At 42.9% G+C, this 23,879-nt stretch overlaps 1 protein-coding gene across 2 annotated transcripts; it reads right to left on the bottom strand.

The window, feature by feature from the left end:
- Positions 1-1,036: 1,036 nt before the first annotated feature.
- On the bottom strand, positions 1,037-23,869 carry CHD1L (chromodomain helicase DNA binding protein 1 like). 2 transcript variants are annotated; one of them, XM_064722338.1, is made up of 23 exons: positions 23,716-23,869; positions 21,996-22,108; positions 21,161-21,267; positions 19,774-19,888; positions 19,391-19,422; positions 17,268-17,349; positions 15,859-16,021; positions 15,289-15,444; positions 14,101-14,193; positions 13,563-13,659; positions 12,173-12,246; positions 10,968-11,078; positions 9,274-9,388; positions 8,703-8,856; positions 7,440-7,605; positions 5,983-6,128; positions 5,451-5,614; positions 4,640-4,848; positions 3,510-3,608; positions 2,733-2,803; positions 2,367-2,481; positions 2,085-2,193; positions 1,037-1,378 (listed from the first exon to the last, which is right to left on the bottom strand). In XM_064722338.1, exons 1-23 carry the CDS (start codon positions 23,810-23,812, stop codon positions 1,300-1,302), a joined length of 2,667 nt encoding a protein of 888 aa, XP_064578408.1. In that variant the 5' UTR covers positions 23,813-23,869; the 3' UTR covers positions 1,037-1,299. The 2 variants fall into 2 exon arrangements, with proteins under 2 accessions (XP_064578408.1, XP_064578417.1); XM_064722347.1 differs by lacking the exons at positions 21,996-22,108; positions 23,716-23,869 and adding an exon at positions 20,791-21,028 and having other exon boundaries at positions 21,161-21,262.
- Between the last annotated feature and the right edge of the window lie 10 nt (positions 23,870-23,879).

The raw sequence follows: 23,879 nt of genomic DNA, 5'->3' as shown, positions 1-23,879 counted from the left end.
TACCCAGAGAGGTGCTGTGCAGCACTGGCTGCCCTCAGCTCCAGCAGGGTCAGAGGAGGTAATGAATCCCATGGGCTTCTTTGGTACAGCCAAGAGTGAAGGACAGAGTATCCAGCTCAGGAGGGCTTCTCCTCGTGTGGAGCACACCAGGCAGCATGATGAGCCATGGCACGCCTGGAATTATTAAACAAGCAGATGGGGCCACAGGGGCAGTGTAAACACAGCCAGTGAGATGTATGTTGGCCATGAGACATTTAGGGACATCCTTTCCACTGCTTGTGGGGTGATTTCCTATTGGAAGATGAGCTTCAAATTCAATTAAGTTTGGCACCTCAAAGTCTCCCTGGTCACAGCACTTATTAGGAGAGCTACTAATTGCCTGGTTGTACAAAAACACCCTAAAAATACATTGGCTAATAATAGTGTCAACAGTGTGAAAAACAGGAAAGTTCTCCTGCAGTAGAGCAAAGCCAACATCAAAAACTTTACCCCAAAAGTGCAAAGCCAACATCAAAAACTTTACCCTAAAAAGTAAATCAAAGGGTCATGGAACCTTTCACACAGTTTTTTAGACAGCACTAAGGAACCGGTTTTGCCCTACAGCTGCCACAAAAAGCTGTGTAATGAAATAAGAGTTGTGGGTGAAGGAAAGGTATCATTTATAGCCAGTCTCAAATTCTGGCAGCCTTGCACACCTTCGCCAAGCATACTGGTCAGCATTTTGCTAGACTATAACCACATGATTAGGTAGCTCAATTTTATATTTGAACATATGCAAGTGAAATGGATTTCTGAGAAATGAGAAAAGTATTAACAATTTATCCTGTGTGGTTATCATACAGTTGACAGGTTCCTTTCTGCTGAGCTCTGTGTGGATGTGTAGACTGAATGCCAGGTAACCACTAAAAAGCTGATTGAAAAGAGGTAGAGTGAGATAAGGTATGAAATTTGAGAGGGAGTGAGGGGGCAGGGAAATACAGCTAAACAATACTGTATTCCAAGCCCTAACAATAACTTAATGTAAGGGATAACAATGGACCATCAGTTAAAAGTTTAATTTTCCATCTCTGAAAGAGGTCTGGGATTCAGCCAAGATCTTTCCTCTTTGGACTCTGAAGCCAGGGAGAATCTCATTCCACTCCAGAGCCACTGACAACATGCAAATGTTGGGGCCAGTCACAGCAGAGAGGCACAGGTGTGAATAATGGCTGTGCAACCCAAGTTTCTGACATGAATGCACATGGACTGCCTGAGTGATGGTCACTTCTTGTGCATGTTCTTGGTGAAATTACTCCATCTTCATGGCTTTGAGACTGTTGTTGAAGATGAATATGGCTGTGAAGCAGAAGAAGAACCTTTATTCCTAGAGAAGTAGTATCTAATAGAATGTCAAGGAAATGCTGTCAAGTGTCAACAAGTACCAGACAACGTGTCCACTAACAGATTTACCAAGGAAGAGAGCCAGAATACTCTGAATACTTTTGTCTTTGTTTCAGGTTTTTGGTTTCATGGAATTGCTGACAGTGTTTGTATAGCAAATGCACATCTTCCAAAAGAAGTGACAAAACAGAGCCTCCTTGTAAACCTGCTTCCTTTCCTGGAAGATGAAAGCCTTCCTAAGCCTGTCCTAACACACCAATTTTCATCACATTCAGCCAAGGAAGCAGGCTATCACCTGTTTGGTGATATAAAAAACATTGTAATGTTTTTTTATATTCTCACTTTTGCTGCTTTCTGAGTCACTTCTATTAATCTGAAATTCCAGTCATGTCCCCCCACAGATGTGGCATATACAGGTAAGTCCATGCTGTCAACAGAAGACTAGCACCTGGTTCTAACAAATCCTGACAGGCACGCTGAATCACACTCATCTGTCATTATCACCCAAAATGCTAAGGCTTTGAGTACCTGGATGCTGTCAGAAATACTGGATACTGACAGCAAAGTGAGAGAAACCAATTTTTTTAGCTGGACTGTGGCATCTGTGCCTCACCTCACTTCCTTGCTTTGCATTTACCAAGATATTTACAGGATCCTTTCAGTACTAGATGGTGAACAGAACGAGACACGCTCCAAAAGGATACACAAGAGTGGGCACACCCCGAGCTGCCAGGTGCTTTCGGATGAGCCGCTCGGTGCCGTACCAGTTGAAGCCTTTGGTTGCATACCCGATCCGTGGGAGATGCACTGTTGCTGAGGAGGGAACAGAGACAATAAAGAACAGAAGAAATACTTCTGAGCAGCCTATCTGCAATGGAGATCTCACTTCACTTCAGAAAAAAACAGTAGAGAGGTGGAAATTGGTCATCATCTTTAGGTACAACTACACATGTACAGATTTGCTGTTCTACTGCACAGACACTTACCATTCCTTTTCTTGGCTGCTAAATAAATCTTCTTCAGGCCCTTTTCCAAAGCTGACAGCTTAATGCCAGACAAGTTGTTGGACTGATCTCGGTGCTGAGCTACAATCAAGGCCAGCTAAGGCAAAAACACAATAATTTGAAATACAATCTATATACAGTACTAAGAGACACAGTGACAGTGCTGGAAAACTGCATTACTAACTTCTACCTTTCATAAATGAAGAACTCATTATGTCTAATATTTAACTGCAACTTAGCCATATTCAGTAATCAGTGCCATTATTGTGAAAAAGACATAAGGTTCATTTCACACAGCTTCAAAAACATATGGATAGAGCAAAACAGAAAAGAGCTTCTCATTCTCACCAAATCTCGTCCTTTTTTCCTGGATTTTTTATCATCAATAGGGAATAGCAGGGTTCCTCCTAACTCCAGGTCTGTCCAGAGAAAAGAACAGGACAACAATAAAAAATCAGTCCTGAAGAGTAAACAAGCAGTCAATGAAACAGTGATTTCACTGTCACATTCTGTATTATTCTCTGAGACTGTATCTCCTCATGATGGTTTCAGCAGATAAACATTTTCCCCCAAGCCACACAATCACACACACATCCCAATTAAAGACAACAAATGGAAAGAGAGACACTGAAATGAGAAGAAAGCATCTTGCAGGAAATTAGAAAGATCAACAGCTCCATCTTATAGCAAGATCTTAATTCCTAACCAGCTGCAGGTATCTCAAAACTGTTAATATATGCTCAGGAAAAGATTAGTGCTTGGAGGGAAGCAAAGGCTCAACTGAATGGTGCCTGAGGTGGCTTTCATCCTTCTTGAAAGCACTTTGATAGAAGATGCAGTGCTCTGTCTTATTTAGTGCAAAACACTCTGTGAATAATGTACAAGTTTTTCCCCTTTTTTTATGACTTGCAGGATGGATTGGAATGATCAGCCCCTACACAGAGTTCTCAGACTCCAAACAAGCCATGTCATAGCACCTGCTGAAGTACTGCTTTGAGAGCTAGGGATGCACACGTCCACAGAAAGAGTAAAACACATGAGTATCAAGGTATCCAGGCACTTCACTCCTGCAGTGTCACTGGGGTTTTAAGTGTCTTGGCCTCAGGTCATATTTTGATCTCTTACCTTTCATCTTTCCTGCCATCTCATATATTTTCCTGGGCTGATCAGAACGAGCCTCTAGAGCAGTGAATAAACCACCCCTTCCCCAGCGGCCGGAGTCATCTAGAATGGAATAACAAGTTAGACTCCTTTCAGAAGTGAGGCTGAGACCACCCCTGCAGGAAAGGCACCTGGTCTGTACACAGGCAATGAATGATTATCAAAACCAGATATGGGAACTACATACAGACTTAAGTCAACCACTATTCAAGGGACTATCCTAAAGGATAAACCTCAGCCCTGGAGAAAAACAAACTTATCATAGTTTCCTGAAAAACTCCACAGAAAAATTCCTTACTCTTGCTGAAACAAGCACTAGCCATAGCACTGAGCATATAAACCTGACAGTATCCTCACATACATATATATAGGTACAGAGAGCATGCATGTAGTATGTCCCCACATTGGTGCTTAGGGCTTCCCACACCAGGTACTTGATATTTGCAGTTTTTTCACTAATACTTGGCATTTGCACTTCAAAAATGAGCTTTCATGCATAGTGTAACATAAGCCAAAGCAGATGTTGATGTTTTGCTGTGGCCCTGGAGAGAGAGCAGCTCCAACACTGCTTCAGGAGGAACTCCTTTTAATGTCTTTAATGCCTTAAAAGAGGGCCTTAACTTGGGAGACTAGCCTAGAGCCTCTGTACTGTCAGTGTTGAGAGACAACCACCAAGAAACTCTGACCTCAGCCTCTGGAAGTGTCTGTCTCTCTCTGCTGACTGGAAAAAGAAGATGAACTTCAGTATCTCAGTTTGATTCCTACAGCTTCCACAGGATAAACAAAAGGCCCTGCTCTCAGGAACTGTCACTATTTAGCCACAGATATAAAATTTCAAGCCCTACAGGGGTTGAAATTTTGAAGAGGTTTACCCATAAATCCAGAGCAAGCATGCAAAAACCCTTGCACATCTTGCTAGGACTTATGTGGGTTATACATGCTGGAATAAAAGCTGTATTGCCTCTGCACCAGTTGAGATTAAGTCAGACTCAAATTCAAATTATTTCATAATAGAAACTGTGGAACAATTAGGGACAATTCAGCTCCCTTGCTCACCCCACCCAACAATACTCCTTGTTGTTCACAAGTCTCACCTAGGCAATGGACAATGATGGCATCTTCCTCTCCTGCTTGGGGGTGGGTTACATCTCCCATGACATATTTAATATGGTTCTGGTCTCCATCTTTGTAATCTAAATCCACATTCTGCTCCAACTCATCCTCCACAAACTCCTCCTCGGAGCCACTTTCCTCTGAAGGAAGGCAGGTAGATGTGTAATGATTGGCCTCCCACCAGGCCATCCTGAAACCAAGAGAAGAAAGAGGATGTTCAATGAAAATTGGGGCACACAGCTTGGTTTAAATCATTGCAGTGAAACACAGGAGACACAGACCTGCATTCCCTCTGCTCCCTCCCCATTTTAGGCCAGAACAATGGTTACCAAAGTTCTTCTTTATAATATTAGGAGCCACATGCCAATGTGATAAGCCAATTGCAGGCATGGAAAAAGTGAGCACATAGTAAAGGGCAAGGAGCTACTTGTAGTGGTGAAAAGGAAGAACACCTGGGAAACAAGAAGGAGAAAGTTAAGATGTGCCAGAGAGTCACAGATGTCAGAGCAATCTGTAGGGGCCAACTGTGACATTCAGAAAGCTTCTCCCAAACACTCCTTGATTGTACAGTCAGACATGGGGCTCTTATTCAGGACATCCTCTATGAATTAAAGTAATGTCAGACAGGGTATTCAGGAGGAAAGAACCCAGCTAGGGACTCAAGCCATTTTTCCACCTTCACATCCCCATGTTATCCAGTTTGAGCATATTATTTCCATCAATCAGACACATTCCAAGAGTACAGTGCAACAGACATCGATTTACAAGTGGCAGATGCAATACAAACCATACTTTTTCTTGTGCTCTGCCTCTGCTTTTGCTGCCTTCTTTTCCTCCATGAGCCTTGCTCTCTTTGCTGCTGCTTCTTGGCGCTTCTTCCTCCGAGCCTCCAGCTCCTCTTCACTCAGCAAGTGCTTCCTCCTGGCCGACTGCTCCCGAAGGCCTGTGAGAAGGGCCTGGAGAAAGAAAGAGGTACCACAGAAACAAACTGCTCATCTGAAAGCCATGCGTGATGCCCTCCTTAACCTACATTCCTTTCCCATTTGTTTACTTGCCCACAAGTCTTTATCATCAGAATTCAATTATCACATAATATGTGGTTTTGTGACCCGAGTTTATAGAAGTGCCCTCAACAGCATATCTCAGATCTGTTAGCAGAACTGCTGAATTGTCAAGCCCTGATTCCAGAGCCAACTTTAGTACACTGACATCCAAATCTTTTAACATGCCTTCTGCAAGCTGTAGGTAAAGAGAGAAAACTGCCAAGTTTCATTTTCCACAAGCAAATGAAAGAGCATCATGTTCCTTGTCACATCTGCCTTACGTTTGCTTTGTTCCGGAGAGCTCTCCCTTCCTTACTGGTCTCTTCAATCAATGCTTTCTGAAGATCCAAAAGCTGATCAAATGCTTTTTTGTCTTCTTTGCTGGGCTCTTTTGAATAATCTTTGCCTTCATACACGTACATGTGATCTTTAAAAAATAATTAAAAAGTGTGAAAATGAATTGAAACCTACTAACACCCAAAATGAACTGTGAGATCAAAAACAAATCTGACTCTTCTGTGACATTTTTCTACCCTTAGCAGAGAAAGATCTTCACTCTCACAACTTTTTGGTATGACCAGAGTCAGTATCATGTAGAAACAGGAGAATCAAGATTTGCTTCCTCTGACAAAAGCTTTTAATTTAAGATAATTTAACATGTTTAGACTGGCAAGGAAGCTTTCTTCCTATTTCATTTAATTAATTATTTTAAATTGTGGTTCCATCGCTGTTCTCTTTGGTCATTCCATCTCTGCCAGTAGAGAATTCATTCAGCTCTGCTATGTAGTTACAGGCAGCTCTTGAAAAGGGAAAGCAAATTTTTGCTTTTGACTTCCCAAATGAAATGAAAGCACAGAACTCTGGCAGCCCAGGGTTGCTGCTCACCACGTGAGTTATTTTCCCTATACTTATCACACAGTGTGGTACCACTGCCCCTCTTTTAAGTCACCACCAGAAAATACCACTCTTTGCTAACTCTCAGCAAATAATTACTCATTGCTAGGAACTGCTCCTGGATGGACAATAACTGTCCTGCAGAGCCACATTTCAGCTTCAGTCACAAATTTATATTTAAGTGCTGCTCTGTACCCAGACAAAAATTCAGTCTTTCTTGGGGAAAGAAGGCACTGAAAGAGGGAAATATCCTTAGAATTTATTTTCAGGTAGTACAGGGCTGCTTCATGAAAAATTAACCACAACTGGGTGACATTTGGGCTGGAAAGTAGAGTTTTGAAGACAGAGTAGGTTTGTTTCAGTTCTATAGACACCATGACTGTGTTTCTTATCTCACCTTTTAGATTTTCATAGCCAATAATCCTTTATTTGGAGATAAAAAACTAAACACCTGCTACACAGCCTTTCCCTAACTTACTATAACATCTCCAAAACTATAGATCTATATTAATGGTTCTCTGTGGGAAAAGCAGTAGCTACAATATTAATATTTCCCCATTTCTCAGGAATTTCTAACTAAGGTATTAAAATATGAAAAGGAATTCAACTCTCAGCCACCAAAACTCGTTAACATTATCCTACAAACAGCCAAATAAGAACAGAAAAAAAGAACAAATACCCATAAAGACTCAGAAGTAAAGTTTGTGAATAGGCCACAAACAAAATGCAAGTAACTTCATTACAACTCTGCTTTTCTACTTATTGCCTGAAAAATGCCACCTCTTCCTGGGATGCATTCTTTACCAGCACTCAAGTGACACAGCTATTCGGATTCTTAACTTACTCTCTGTATCTTCCTCTTCATTCTCTTCCTTTTGTGGCAGCACAGTGTCCATTAGCCACTGCCCTCCTTTTGTCTCTCCAAGGATGTTTTCTAGCTCCACATCCTGTACAGTACTTCCCTCAGAGGAGAGCAATTTATCCAGGCCAAATTTCAAGATTTCACTCAGCTTTAACAAAGAGAAGAGGAAGTTCAGCATTATTATCCTCTAATTCCATGTCAATCCCATGTCTCAAGCTTCTCAGGCTTAAAAGCAAAGGATGTATGAGTGGTGGAACCTAAGCTTTAAGGCTGCCTGTCAAAATACTTATTTTTTAATATGCCCCATTCTCCCAGCACCTGACAGGACAAGCCCCAACAACATATCTCCCATAATCATAACTCATCCAGACTTGAGCAGTCGTTTTTCTTCAGGGCTAAATGACAAAATAGCAGTGTACTGACTGCATTCAAGCAGCTTTCTTCACAGCCAGAAAGGCCAGGCTTGCTTTTGCCCTCAACCTGTTTAAAACAAAAGCCTAAATGCCATAAAAATCCAAGGGGAGAAAAATAACAGCATGGAATTTCCTATGGGCTCCGTTCCACTTCTCCCACAGAAGCTTTAATTGCTGAGATACACACAAACAGGGCAGGAAGGGCAGGCAGAGGGGGAAAGGATACACTAAATCCAAACCTCTCCCAGGTTTAGCTGCATGCAGGGGATATGTACCCTTAAATGTCACTTCACTTGATGTTTTGAAGCTAAGTTCTCAACACAATCCTCAGCTTTCAGGTCAGAATTATAAATCATGCCCTGACTCCTGAGACACTGTGTTTGCCAAGAGGCCAAAAGAAAGTTGACCGAGTTTCAGACTAAAAACCAAAAGCTGACTAGGTTGTCACCTGACCTCTTATCAGCTCTCTTTGTGAGAGAAAAGCACCAGAGACAGATCAGTTCGAGAAAAAATGAGCCCAGCTTCCACATTTTATAATTTCCACTAATTATAATTAAAAAGCAAGTAAGACAAAGAAAGGTTCTGTCTTCCCCTCTTCTCCAAGACAACACATCCTTTTTCCACAATTAATACACTTCAAAATTGCAAAAACTGTCTTCAAACATCAGATGCTGCCTGGACTTGGGATGTCATTTTGGTTCCTACATACAAAAGTTGTCATGTCAATGCACAGCTGTTTGCAGAAGTTCAAATCCAACGTAAACACAGAAACATTCTGGCACATTTCTAAGGTGGTTACTGGAGTCAAATTGAGGATACAACTCTGGTTTACCTGCAACTCTGCTGTTGCCTGAGGCTTGGGTGCTCCCAGAGCAAACTGCCCCCCTTCAACAACGGCATTGGTCAGCCGGAGCTTCGAGGCCGCTCTTCGGTAGATGATTTCTTCAACTGTATCTCGCCCAATCAAACGGATAATTTTTACAGGCCTTGAAAAGTTTAAGAAAATTCTTATTACTTACTTTGTTTTAGGGTGCACTAAGGTATTTACTATCCCCTCACCCACTCCTTTGGTAGGTCAAGAAGGCAAGAACAAAATGAGCAAAAATAATCAGCAGCAATGTGATGCTGATACAATTCTGCTTGACACAAGAGAAATGCTCACTGCAAAAGTGCAGGCAAACCTCCACCCTCCATCTCCTACTCCAAATTTACAAAGTTCCCACCCTGGACACATGACAAGGACAAGACTGTATGAGGTTGGAAAATGAAGACACAAAATCCTCTCTGCTCCCCTTTGATCTTCAATCTATCCTCATACTTTAACCTTCCACTGCCTATGGAAAGGGAAAGTAATACTGAGAGGCCAAAGTTAGCAACCAACCACAAATAGTGACATTTCTCACCTGTGCTGCCCAATCCGGTGAGCTCTTGCTATTGCTTGCAAGTCATTTTGTGGGTTAAAATCACTATCAGTAAAAATAACTGTATCTGCTGCTGTCAGATTCATGCCAACTCCACCTACAAACAAAAGAAGAAGGTCACCAACAGAAAATAAAGGAGGAGCTGGAGAATTTACGCTGTGCAAAGTTCTGTCAGATCTGATCAACTGTATCTAATCCAACCCATCTCTCAAACTCAAATCTAAGTCTCATAAGGATCTAGACAGATGGGTAAGCCTTCCATTTCCAGCTTCCAGGTTTCTGCAACAGTCCAAAAAAGAAGCTGTACAATGCAATGTAATCAAAAACCATAGGGTGTGAGTGAACCAATGCAAAAGGGACTGATTGTCAAGACTGATGAACATAGACATAATTCTTCTGCTGGCAGGCAGGTCATCCCTGCAAGGATGGGCTTCCCTGAAACCCCTAAGGAACTGCCCAAGTCATGACTTGGCTGAAGCACAGAACCAGCTGTAAATACACCACTGAAACAGTGGAAAACACCAAGCCAAACTATACAATAATCAGAGACCAGGCGTTTATGAGACCTAAAGGTTTTGAGGTTAGAACTTGGGCTTTCATGAAATAAAAGAAAAATTTAAAACCCAGTTAATTTTACATTTTAAAATAACTCTACTGTGGCCACATTGTGTAGTTAACAGGGGACAGTCTGCTGCCTTACATTTCCCCCAGCTCATGACAAGACACCTTCCCTGTAATCAGAATTTCCCTGCAAGTGGAGACAGTCATGCACCTGAAAATCCATGTCCATAATATAACAACAATGGCAATACTGTTAGCACACCTGCTCCCAGATGAATTCAAGATGCTTTGGCCAGACACAGCAGTGTGCAGTAAAAAACAACCCTAAGTGTGGCTGGCATGGGAGGGAGAGCTCAGGCACTGTGGTGACAGACACACAGACTCCTGACACACATCCAGCTTTAGGGTCTTCCCTTCACCGCGTGCTCTCCTCTGTGCCCTGTGGTGTAGGCTCATCAACGCAAGTTTAACCACAAGCCCAAAGGAAGAGCTGGTTCCAGTTTGATGTTTGAGACCAAGCAGGGTGGTTTCTTCCTCTGGAGACAAGCAGAAGCCTGGCTCTGTGCTTGTTTGAACAGAAAGACAGGGAGGTTTGAAACTGTGTAGAAGACACAGATCTGCCCAGGGAGCAAAGAGGGGAAGCAGCACAGATGGCAGTCCCATGGAGTTCTCTGCAGCCTTGGGACAGTAAAAGACTCTCGTTTCAGTCTGTCTGCCAGCTAAAGAGCATGTCCATGTTCAGCAAACTTGAGAAGCAATTCCACCAGCTTACTTAAAGGAAGTCTGCTCCTGCCTAAAGACTGATGCTTGCAGAAATAAAATGGTAGTGAGATTCCTTAAGCTCAAACTGGCACAGAGACAGGCATTATGGAACTTGGAATAAAATAAACTCAAGAGGCTGCAATATGAAAAGGATCTTGGCATCAACTGCCAAAAGGAAAGCACAGAAACCAGATGTCCTAGATGAAAGACCCAAGTTCAGGATGTGTCCTGTCTCCTTCAAAAATCCCCCACACAAGCAGGCTCTGGGGGATTCAGAATTCCCTGAAACCTTGCCAGTGGGAATAAAATAAGAGTGCAGAAGCAAGATGGTTTGTTTGTCTCTCCTTACTTACCTGCTCTGGTGCTCAGCAGGAAGATAAAGATGGGCTGTTGACCAAAGTTCTTGATGGCAAGGTGTCTCTCCTCACCCCTAACAGAGCCATCCAGCCGCTCATAGCTGTAGCCTTTCCAAACAAACAGCATGAATGTTTCTGAAACTTTGCCTTTGCTCTTACCCTCTTACCTCATTCTCTATTGTCTCATTGCTGTCCTGAATCTTTTTGTGTCATATCCTTCTGGCTTGGTTCTCATATAATTGCCTTCAATTCCTTCATTTTTTCCCAGTTAAACCTCGTACAAACTGAGGTAATGACCCTGACTTCCAGACTGACTGTTGGTAAAGAGTAATTTAGCTGACTCTGAAGCAGAGACTCCTAACATTTAATTTACTGCTTGGAAACACAACAGGAAAATTCAGAGCCCAAGTAAAAGAACATTAGCACACAGTCCCATTTCAGACTATGCTGTGCTGGCCGTTGGCCCTACAAAGCAGGCCAAGAACCATCAGATCCTCCTTATCCAAACTCCCACGGCCTTCAGTGTGCTTTGCTGTGAGCATGCAATATGGGATATGGCACTACATTTGGCTTTATCCTACATTATTAGTCGTCCAAAACCATAAACACCAAACAAAAGCCTCTTTCATGGGAAATCCTAAGTAGGCATGGAGCCACGTGGATTGAAACAAAAGAAAACGTCCCAAGAATACATTGCTAACCTTGCCAAAAATGGTCTGATCCAACCTGCCCTCAGACATGTTGGGGCCCCACTGTCAACAACTGTTTTAATCAAAAATTAATTTCCTGGTATAACTGTGGCTCAGTTTGTGTTTTGTGCCGGACAAAGTGAATCTAGAGCAAGCCTACTGCCTTTACTGCAATTACTTCAGGACACAGGTACACAACTGAACACAGGCATATAATGAAACATTGCTACCCTGCCATTTGTCAGCTCCATTTCATCAAGGCACAAAAGCTACTGTGAAGAACACAACTGCCAGCTCATTTCAGGAAGCTGGTAACAGCAAAGAGCTGAACTCAAGACCCTCCAACTCACAGAGCTGCTGCAGGAATATGGTCCCTATCTTATAAGAATCTATCTTATAAACCTTCATCACATTTCTTTCCCCATCCCAGGCGGATCAACCAAAATCACAGGAACAATATCTGGCAGAGATCATTAGGATAAGCCCTCTCCTATCAGAGTGTGCAGAACATACCTCTATAGTCCATGTAGTCCTGCAGGATATCAAGGAGTTGAGTCATCTGAGAAAAGAGCAACACACGGTGGCCTCTGCAAGAAGAACATGAAACCCTGTGATCATCAGCACACTGTGACAGCATTTCACAGCCTGCTGGGGGTCACAATAATGGCTTAACCAGTCATTATTAGTCCCTGTTACAAAGCAAGGCCTCCCAGAATCATAGCCCATTCCCTTATCACACATTTTCAGCTGCACATCTAAATGCAATCAGTTAAGCTCCATCTGCCATCATCATTTGCCCTGTCCAGAGTGTGGAGTCAGAGAAGTAACAGGGCTCTGGCACAGCTCTGCTGCTGGCTGGATACAGGCTGGTGAGGAGCCTGTCTAAAAGGACCCCAGCTTTAGCCTATGATGTGGTTTTCTTCACCACGTGACTGCTCTCAAATCACACACTGCAAAGCATATCTGAAATTCTGGGAAAATGTAATATCAGCATCTCTGTAACAGCAGAACATCTCCTTCTCCAGCAAATAACCTTCAAAGATCAAGCTCTACCTACAAAGGTGTGTTAAGAAATCAACTCTCCTCCCTCCCAGCCCTAGGCCTCAGACAGTGCTGTATTTAAATCAGACTTCACCCTAGAGCAGAACACAGACATTTTCAAGTGCAGAATTTGCACAGGGCTGGTCCTGCAGCAAACACATTCAGTGGAGAGGTTGTCACTCACAACGTGCTCCACAGCAGGACAAAGGTAACAAAGCCACATCAGAACTTCACAAGGGCTGCTGAAGCTCTGTCCTTTGGTCTTTGAATTCCAGGTTCTGACCTCACCAGAGCACAACACAAGGGGTTGTGAACATCAATCCCAAAACTTCTGAAGTTTCAGTTTATCCTTGGGTTTTTCTTTTTCCCATTTGCCATGGATTGTGCCTCCCAGGCTAACACATACACGCTAGCACAAAGGAACTAACTGAGGCATAGGAAACTCACAATCAAAGCAGATATGCTGAATACCAAGTCACATGGTGATTGTCCCAGGTTCTCAACTATGGCAAATATGAGAGCATGTGAGAGAATTAGTCAAGTGCTTTGAGAAATGCTGGTGAAAATGCACCTGAAAATCTGTGTCCATAATATAACAACAATAGCAATGCTGTTAGCACACCTGCTCCCAGCTGAATACAAGATGCTTTGGCCAGACATAGCAGTGTGCAGTAATCCTCAAGGTTCCTCTACCATCTCCAATACAGCTTGTTTTACTTCTTTCAGGTAGTGAGTAATGTGGAATAAATAAATCAGTGCTTGTGTGGTGAAGAACAACTGCTCAGTCTATGGCTAAATAATGTAGCTTGCTTTCCTAGTTAACTCTTTCTCCCTATGTCAACCCCATCCCCACATGACATACCCAGCGTACAAGAATGAAAGGAGTTTATCCAACAAACACATCTTGCCACTGGCTTCAACAATATGGTCTCCAATCTCAAAGGGTTCTGGCTCAACCCCTGGAACAGAAAGGAGTTTCAAAAGCACAGTTAATACCACAGAAATAACAAGTCTGTGGCAAGCCTCAGTGTGTCTGCACTGTCGCTTTTGCTGAGCGGAGCCACACAATGCTTGCTTGAGAAGTGATGGTCTTTCTCTATCTCCAAATGACACCCTCAGTAGTTCACTAAGCATTGTGATTTCTTTGCTTAGATGACAGAAGACATAAAAATAGAAAGCTGCAGTCAGAAACTCAGACTTCACACAGTCTCCTACTTTATTTGTCATTATTGATGAACTGTCATGTGTTGGAACTGGTCACAAACTCACAGCTGCTACTGATTCAAGTACAAGAGTGTTTATTACTTGCTTCTTCTAAGCATTACACTAATAATAGAAAACAACTGTATAAATCAAGAAAGTGATTTTTTCTGTTCCAAAAGAGAACAGTGCTTTCCTACCATTGAAGAGGTATGGGTGGGCAACACACTTCCGAAGCTGAACTAAGACATTCTGGAGTGTAACCTTCCTTCCCGTTTCATTTTCAAACACATCTGGAACACAGAGCAGAGAAAAAAACAGAGCAGGGAAGCCCATGCTCCATAAATGGCTGTGACTGGGAATGTCTTGCTACTAAGCACTGCTCTGAAGTGCTTCAGCACTGAAGTATTTCTCTCTGTGAATCACATCCGGATTTGTATTTCCCATCTCAAGACTAATACATGTGTTTTCATGGGTCAAAAAAAATTTCCCTGACTTTTTGGACAAGCTTTTAGAAATAAGACCCTGGTAAGCACTACTTTGCCTTGTCAGACTCACTGAACTTTCTGGACTCCCTGGAAAAGGTCACTGTAATTTTTCTGAGTGAAATCATCAAAATAAGCAAAAGAAATTTGCTGCAGGTAATTTGCATTTTCAGAAAAAAATATACAGCACAGTCAAGATCTCCTGGGCAATGAGATCTCCTTGTTGCATTTTTGTGAGGAGCAAAAAAAATGCATGCACATATGCTGACTAGAGTAGAAGATGGAAGTTTCAGATTTCCAGGTGATGTTCATGCAAAGTGCTAGAATGCCTTAGAAGAACAAAGCATCTGCAACTCCCCAGTTTTAATTTCCCTAGAACAAATAAGCACTCACAAGCCACACGATGGTAGTAGTTGCATTGTCTACATAACCCTGCAGTTTCCTATAAAACTCCTATCTGCATCCAGTAGGTTGAAATTTGCTTTATGGCATCTGTGCTACTATTAGAAAATTTATAGAGAACCACAGATCCAAAATTTCTTGTACCACCCTTTTGTTTGAATACAAAAACATGAAATAGGAGCAGGCTTACCTTGTGATAAGTATCTTTAATTATTTTAATTACTTTGAGACTGCCCAAAGCAGATCCTCAAGCTGACCCTTCCTAGCTCACAATACCTGAGCAACAGATCAACACATATGCCTCTTATTTTGCCACAAGCTAAAATCAAAAATTAAGCAACACAAATTTGGCATATTTATTCTGTACATACTCTGCAGACCAAAGTAACTTCTGCTTGTTTACAACAGAGGATGCATGTACAATAGGAATTTGTTTGCATGTACAACAGGAACTAGTTTTGCCTTTAAAAATAATTAAGAGACTTCAAAATGCCCAGTTACCTAGATCTTTTGTCAAAATGGCCTTGTAGTACTTCTTCTGCAGAGCTGACATTCCATGGTACAGAACCACTTCCACCTTCTTTGGCAGCTCTGCAGCCACCTCAGATTTGACTCTCCGAAGTAGAAATGGCTGCAGAAGACTGTGCAATTCTTTAGCTATGCAGAGGCAGGGAAAAATTAAAACAAACAAACAAAAAACTATCAAAAAAACCACGAAAAAAATCCCATCCAAAACCAACAAAACCAGAGGAGAATACTGTGTTAAAGGTGAGGAATTTATACAATACCTTCCGAAGTACACTTTCAAAATAAATGTAAAAGGAATCTCACATCTATTGGTGAAACCATTCAAGCCACGTTTTACAGAGAAACCAAACACAGCTGCATACCTGCAACACTTGGAAGCTACATTAAGAAAGCTCTTGCCTTAAAAGTAGTCATTAGTTTTTGTGGCCTTGTTTTAGAGCTTGTCACCATTAAAAGAAAGCAAATAAAGAGGACACAACGTGGTTGTTTCCTAGTCAAGATAAAAGCTGTTCTGACTGAAACACAATGTTGCTTATTACTGACCTGGCTCATTCTCCTTTTCAATGACTTGGTAATAGTCAACAAACTCTTTCACTTTTTCCTGGGGAAAGATGTCAGGTTCAATAAGGCTGAGTAAGGAGTACAGCTCCTGGAGGCTGTTCTGGATTGGAGTGCCTGTGAGTAGCAGGCTGAAGCCTACTGAGAACTGAAAAAAACCAGCAATAATACAAAGTTACTAGGAAAAAGTATCTGTAATGAAAAGTTAGTTAATATACAAGTCCACCTACACCACTCTTAGGCTTAACTTAGAAGAAGAGTGGCAGCACAGAACCGCTCACAGAATGCTGCAGATTTGCCAAAACCATCCAAACACGAGGTATGGTGTGACAGTCAAAGAGCTCCAAACTGACTGGGCTGGCACCAGTGCAGGGAATTCAGTGTAAGCAAAATAAGAACAAAGTACAAAACCGACTCCATTAAAATGCTCAGGTCCATGCAGTCTGCAGTCTAATACCACACACTAGATGTTAGATAAGGAGGGATAACTGGAAAATGCGGCTGGAATAGGACAGTGAAATGAAACTGCATCAGACTAAGTTCCATTTCTGTTTGCTGAGTAACTGACAAACACAGGAACATTATCGGGTCCATGTTGCTCACAGTAATCCCCACAAGGAGACTTGCGAAATATGTTTACCTTTGGAAACATACAAATTTCTCTCAAGTTTGGTAATAGAAAATAGGTTAGGAGGAGAGATGGGGTGAATCACGTCAATTTTTTTGTGATTATAACCAAAGCTCCTGAATTATAGACATCATGGACAATGTGTTCAGAATATGTAAGACTTTCAGGAATTCAATAAAACCCCCTATTTTCCAAGGTGTATTGTAGTACACTGTTGCTGATGCCAGCACACACAAAGGCTGATGTTTCACTGCCATGACAAGAAGTGCAGCCTTCACTCAGGCATTTGGGCTGCTCTGGCCAGGTGCTTTGGAAGCTGGAGCAATTCTCCTAATTTCTGTAAACAAGGGGGGCTCCATTAAATGGGACAGTGGAAATCAGTAGTTCAAGACTTGAGGTTTCATGAGCAAGGCAAGGGCTCCTTCACCCTGCCAGAGCTGGAGATGGCCTCTTGTTGCTTAGGTCAGCCAGACATCTACTCCTGCAGCAGCACAGCTGTGGCTCAGCACCATGTCTGGCTGCTTTACTTTTGCAAGTCTTTCAAACTGCTCCAACATGGCAAGCCCAAACATGAAGCAGAATGAAAGGGAAGCTCCAAATACTGCCCACTGCCATGCAAAGCCAACAAGGCCTTTATCTCTCTGCCACTAAATATGGGAATCCTTTCACCAGCTCTGATGGAAATGAGTGATGATTCACATTGATTCACAGAGAATCTGAAAAGCGAAAAGTCTTAAGACCCTAGAAGAAAGACGAGTTACTTTACCTCAGAAAGTGTCTTGTAAAGCAGAGAATTTTGATTTTTCAGTCTGTGAGCTTCATCTACAACCAAGGCAGCCCAGTTAAAGCTGAACAAGCAAAAAATAGCATCTTCAGTTAGGAGCTGACAATTCATTCTTGTAAGTACAAAAAGACTGAAGTGGTGGCTCTGCTTGGCTCAACTTGAGGTGGGTCTCACCCCATGAACAACAAGCAAACACCAAAAGTGGGGTGCAATTCACAGGTACTGTTTTTGAAGAGACAACAGAGGTTTGTAAGTATAGTCTGGGTGAGTTTTTTTCAGAAATTAAGACTAACAAAATTCACTTGAATTTCTTGATTCTCTCTCCACCTCTGTTACTATCAGGAAAAGGACATAAACACAGGTTTGTTGAATATTCAACGAGGTCTCTGATTTAGAAAAAGAGACATGAAACTAGGCCCTAGCACCTGTGCAAAAACGCAGCAACAATCATGAGGCAGTGATGTAAGAGTGATCCCAAGGCTTTTGCAAAACACCCAAGACAGGAGCTTCAACTTATTCTGTGTTCATACAGCTCTATGTAGTGTCTTCTAGCAGGCTGCAGAATCACTGGTGATCCAGTAGATCCACTAGGCTTACTTGAAACTTCACATCTTCTGAATCCTCAGTGTTTGTGCCTCCCTATCACTAGGGTTACAATTTCCTCATCAGAGTCATTTCCAGGGGAGGGAAAGCATGAAGCTCCATCTTTTCTCACCCACACACTTCTCTTCCCAGTGGAAGACAACATCTGAAATCACACTGACCTACATTCTTCCTAAACAGCCTTTTTATTTGCCTTGATTTCCCTCTCTGCTGTATCAGAGAGGTTCTCCATTGCCAGAACAATCAAGTGTCATTACTCTTATTCAATGAGCTCAGGAGCTGAATTGCCAAGGGACTCTGCACTGTGCAGCACTGCAGAAGCTCATGTGCAGAGTAGTCTGATCCCTCATTTATTCCATTACTGCATGGCTCTTGCCCAACTCATTTGTGCTGTTACACTTGCTTGGAAGGAGTAGTGGTGGGGACACATCTGATAACTCTGACCCTCCCTTACAAAGTGCTCCAAATGCTCCCACACAGAGCAAGGTACAAATGATTAGCAGCCACTTTTTTTCAGAAGGAAGACTAAAGGGCAAAACCTTAAATTTGAGTGACGTGGCTTTGAGGTTGTTAGCTTTAGAAGTAGGAAATTACTCTGGAGATGACATTTCTGTGATACTAGGGCTGGCCACTTGCTCTCCCTGCATGCTGCACTTTAAAATAAATAGAATAATATGCAGAATGCAGAGCATGATATGAAACTGTAAGGACAATACAGTCATGACTACCTTTCATTAGACCTGCTTTCTACCATAATGTGCAGCAGTCTGCTACTTCCAGCAGTGGCCAAGGACAGGTGCTTTGCTGAAAGACAGGAGGGTGCCCATTGTGGGCCTGGCTGACACAAAACTGTGCCAGCAGGGGCCACTGGATTTGTGCTTCTACAAAGATACAGAGCCATTCATTATGTATAGCTGCCCCCAGCATTTGTCATGAAACCACTGCAAGGCACTGGCACTACTGCTAAGAAAAAAGGAAAATTCCTCCCCATTTCAAGTGCAGATGGCTGTGGAATTCTGCATGACTGTGACAGTACCTCCTACAGGCTGAATTTCAGCAGAATAATCAGTCTTTGTAGAAGACATAACATTTCATAAGCCCTCTACAGTTGTGACTGGAGGGAATAAACTTCAGGATATGATAGCACATTATCACTGTTATTAATGCAGGTCAGTTTCAGTGAATTTTGAAACTAATACCTTTATAACCTGAAGCTCTTGAGGATGTCCTCTGCTGGACTGATATTTAATGTACTGCTCTAAGTCACTATGTGTCATATTGCTTTGAGTTAACTGGCTTGAAAACTGTCCTTGGGGGAAGTTCACATATATTTTAGCTGACATTAAAGACTGAAAGTTGGAAAAGGCAAAGTTCTAATCAAAAGCCAAAAACATCCCTGTCTCTTGTGAAACAACACAGAATCTTGCACATACAAATTTCCACTTAAGAAATCGTTGACAGATATCCAGACTTAAATTTGAAGAAATTAAAACCAGACTCACGACTTTAGAAATGCTGCATCTTTCAGGCAAATCTGCAATGAAAGAAAATGAACTGTGATTTATGGTTTAAGTAAATACATCAATTAAGAAACAGAGCACTTTTCTGTCTGCTTGCAAACTATGGTGAAATGGAGCAGAGTGGAATAAAGGCACTTACTACCTGAGGAAAAAAAATGACAGCTACACGACACCTTCAGCATGTCATGGTTTAACATCACACACCCTCTCACTCACACTGCACCCAGGGAGAGGGGGGAAGAGAACTAGAAGGATAAAAGTGAGAGCACTAGTGGGCTGACAAGGCATGAACCGGGAGGTACAGAGGAATCAAAAAGGCAAGGAAAACTTGTGCCCCCCTTTCAAGTGACAAAGACATCACGTACCTCGTATGTTGTCAGGAGTGCATGGAAGTGAGAGCCTCCTTTCAGATTCTCCTGCAGTTTGGGTCGCTCTTCCTTGCTGCCTACATATGTTATGAAAGAAAGACCTGGAGCAAACCTGTTGGTAAGAGAAAGAGCAGAAACAGTGAGCCAAGCTAAGTCTTTTCATGTGTTTATGACCCTGGACCTCATTACCAAACACAGCCACTGCACAATGATGAGAATTCCTATCCAAACATCCTACACTCCTGTGAGATGTGTCTGGCTCTCAGCTTTTGAATCCCACTCCTTCATAATTTTCACATCAGGCTGGCACCTCAGCTGTTGGCTCTGGTTTGGACAAGTCCTAAATAAACCAGCATTCCTTTGGATGTAAGAGTCCAAGGCAGATGACTGAAAACCAGTCTCATGACCTAACTGCTATTCTGAACTGAAAAAAGTTCATAAGAAGCAGGTGAATGAATACACTTGGCCCAGATGAGGCCAAAGAATTGGCCTGAATCATACTGAAATAAAGACAAAAATGTCTGCAGCAAAGAGGTCAAAGTCAGGGTCTCAAAAATATATTCTCTCAGTCAAAAAGCAGATAAAGCCAGTTCCAATTGTTGGAACCATAAAATTCCTCCTCATTTATTCCCACCACAGTTATTTACCTAATATTCCTTCTGGAAAGCTGCACTGTTGATCTATGAAGCAATGCACTTTCTCCCAACTATTCCAACCCAAAATCTATCCAAATCAGGCCAGCTCACTTCAGAATGTAACCTGGATGACTTCAGATGCTGAGAGACAGCATCAGCCAACGGCCACACAGACAGACTTCTGTTCTAACCTTTAACTTCTAGCCTTTCCTCTTCAAAGGAGTCTGTGGGCTAGAGAGCACAGATGTACATATTTCAGCACAGCAGCCTGTCACCCTGATACACATCAGCACTGTCACCCCAGTGAGGATGGGCTGCATGCACAGGTGGGATGTATTTTATGTGCACATGTGAGCATGCCCTCCAGCTTGGGTCTTACCTTTTACTATGAAGATTCCTGGCTGTCTTCAGCAGATTTTGCCTAAGAGAGGCTGAGCAGGGAGGGTTACAAATCAATAAAAAGCAAGGAGCTAGTGGAGGCATTTCGACTGAAAGTCAGCCAATAATACAGGATGGATGGATTCATGTATACCACAGCATGTAAAGACTATGCCTTAACTGCATAGTCTGCATTGATTTGTTGGTTTAGTAGCAGCTTCCCTTTTTACTTTCTATCCCTTTGAAAGGATAAAAAGAAAGTGTTGGAGTGAGCACATTTGAAACCAATCTTTGCAATCTTGCAACTTGCAAACTTTGCAATTGCAAGTCTGAGCAATAATGTAGTAAGCCAGACAACTGTTGAAACTTACCTCTCCAGCTCTTCCTTCCAGTTGCTCAGAACTGACAGAGGACAAAGTATCAGAAATCTCTCTTTGTTGGATAACTTTTTTGTCAAATAAAGAAGTAGAGAAATGGTCTAAAAGGCAAGAAAAATATTTGTTTATATCAACCCAATAGCCTGATCCTACATAAGCTGCTGTCTCCTTGTTGAGCTTTGCAGCTAGCTTCCATAGGTTACCACAAATCAGAGTTAACAGAAGATCAAGTGGGATACAGACAAAAAGGCTTAGATCCTAAAACATGACCTCAATATATGAAGCCCCTTTCTTGCATGGTCACAAACTAGGTCTACCATGCATCACTTTCTAAAACTATTTGTAATTTAAGACCTACTGAATAAAATCAGCTGATCCAAAGCACAAACAGTCATTTTCCAACAAAACTTAAACCCACTGAAATACTTGAAAAAAAATCCAACAAACCTCTGAAAAAATGAGATGTATAAATTTTAATCCATGTGTGGATAAACACAAAAATCCCCTGGGTGCAAGGGCATCAAAAGGACATTATTTTCCCTGCACTGGCTGTGTATTGTGCCTTCAACTCTGCACACTATGAATTATGCATTAAGGTATTTGGATAAAATGGCCACTCATCTTTTTACAAAACCCTGAAACCTATTTAGAGTTACAGAGGACTTAACTCAGAACTTGAGTGACAAAAAAGACAATGAGCTCTCACTTGACTAAGGAATTCTGAAGGGGTGGGGGAGAATAATTAGGGTACGTTTTCGTTCTGCAGAAACACTAGGCTGAAAACCCAAAAATTTAAGCAAAGATCATTTTCCAGAAGAAGAAGACACACCTGACAAGTCTTTCCAAGGCCCATCTCATCACCCAGGATACAGCCATGCTGGACTTCATAGCATTGCACGAGCCAGTTCACACCTTCCAGTTGATAGGGACGAAGTTTAATGCCTGGCAATAAAAGTGATGTGTTACACTTACAGTCACCCAATGCACTCCATACACACATTAGAAACAGGTCCTGCTCACAACAGGCCTTCCCAAACATCTGCCTTACAGGAAAAGCACAGCAGCCTTCAGCAGAAGCTGGTTTACCCTCCCAGACAGCAAAGACCCCAGTGTTATAGCAATTAAATTAAAGCACATTCAGAAACTTAAACAAAAATGCCCTGAGCCATTGCAACAGACTGTACAAGGAACCTGATCTAATAATTAGGCTGGTACTTTGAATTCCTAAAAGATAGCTTGATTTTCAGCCTGAATCACTTTTTAAAATATATAAGTACTAGAGCCAGGGACATGCTTTAGGCTACCAGAAATGTTTGTCACAATCTATTATTGTATAATAATAATTTCTCAACGAGATGTTTTCTAGATTTTCTGTACTTAAAGCTAAGGCAGACCTCCACTACAGGCCACCTGTGACTACTACCACCATCATACTCCTTATTATGGGGCACAATATGTCAAAATGAATACAAAACAAGTCACATAGGAGTTGGCAAGACCTTTCCTTGTGCTTGGACTCAAGTGCTGTGTATTGTGGCATTGCTGCCCTCTCCTCTCAGGGAAAATGTACACACTGAGTGCATAAAGTAACTCACCAGCCCACAGAATACACAAACCCAAACCAGCCCACGGACTGAAGTGAGGATTTCCAGCACGCTAAGGAAAATGTGTGGGCAGGATGGATTGCCCTGGCACTCCCCTTTAACATCACCCTCCAGGCAGTGGAAAGCACTTTAACTCAGGCCCATTTCGAGGCCACTGAACAGGCCAACCCCTGTTCGTGTTGTCCCGAAGCACAGAGCTGCCTGAGGCTGTGCGGAGGCACTGCGGGGGTTAAAGCCGAGCTCAGCCCTGGCCCAAACACCCACCTACCCACAGAGCCCAGGCCAGGGACTGCGGCATCCGGGGAAGGCTCACACAGAGCGGAGAGCATGGCAGCAATGCCATCTCTGCAGCAGCTGCAGCTCACTTTGACTTTCACTTTATTTGCACTTTTATTTATTTATTTCCGGCCTGAGGGCTGTTGGTACAGATCTCAGACAACTACAGCTGAGAGAACTGGGGTTGTCCAGGCGGGAAAAGTGAAGGCATCCGGCTGACCTAATTGAGGCCTTTCAGTACCCGAAGGGAACTTACAGGAAACATGGGGCAAGACTATTTAAAGGAGCCTGCAGAGACAGGACAAGAGAGAATGTGTTCAAATTAAAAGAGAGTATATTTAGATTAGATATTAGGGAAAAAATCTTTACTGTGAGGATGGTGAGCCACTGGAACAGGTGGCCCAGGGAAGTTGTGGATGTCCCATCCCACAAGGTGCTCAAGGCCAAGTCGGATGGGGCTTTGGGCAAGCTGGTCTAGAGGGAGACGTGCCTGCCCATGGCGGGGGGGTTGGAACTGGATAATTTTCAAAGTCCCCTTCCAACGCAAGCCATTCTATGAGCTGGGCAGCGCCAGGCAGCGCTGGGCCCCTCCGCCGCCTCCCGCCATCTCGGACAGCACCCACAGCCCTGAGGCTCCCTGCCGACCATTTCCCCGGGCTCCCCGCTGACCTGTCAGCCCCCACTGCTGCACGTCCGCCTCCTGCACGCCCGGACCCCCGCCCCGGGCGCCGCCAGTGCGGCGGAGCGCTTGGAAGAAGCGGGACATGGCGGGTCGTCAGTCACCCCCGCCGCCGCTCCGTTCCCGCTGCCTGAGGCCGCTGCGGGCGGGGCCA

This window comes from Zonotrichia leucophrys, chromosome 1 (assembly GCF_028769735.1).
Source record: "Zonotrichia leucophrys gambelii isolate GWCS_2022_RI chromosome 1, RI_Zleu_2.0, whole genome shotgun sequence".
Classification (NCBI taxonomy): domain Eukaryota; kingdom Metazoa; phylum Chordata; class Aves; order Passeriformes; family Passerellidae; genus Zonotrichia; species Zonotrichia leucophrys.
Note: the sequence above shows the minus strand (reverse complement) of the source record. Positions and strands in the feature narration are given on the sequence as shown.

Bases quoted from the DNA above. Each gene is read 5' to 3' on its own strand.
- CHD1L (XM_064722338.1), bottom strand. From the start codon at position 23,812: ATGTCCCGCTTCTTCCAAGCGCTCCGCCGCACTGGCGGCGCCCGGGGC. The intron at 14,194-15,288 runs GTAACTGGGCAT...TCTGTGTTCCAG, and splicing joins CATTTTGACAAAAGATCTAG to ATGTGTTTGAAAATGAAACG. The intron at 8,857-9,273 runs GTGAGAAATGTC...AAACTTTTCAAG, and splicing joins CACCGGATTGGGCAGCACAG to GCCTGTAAAAATTATCCGTT.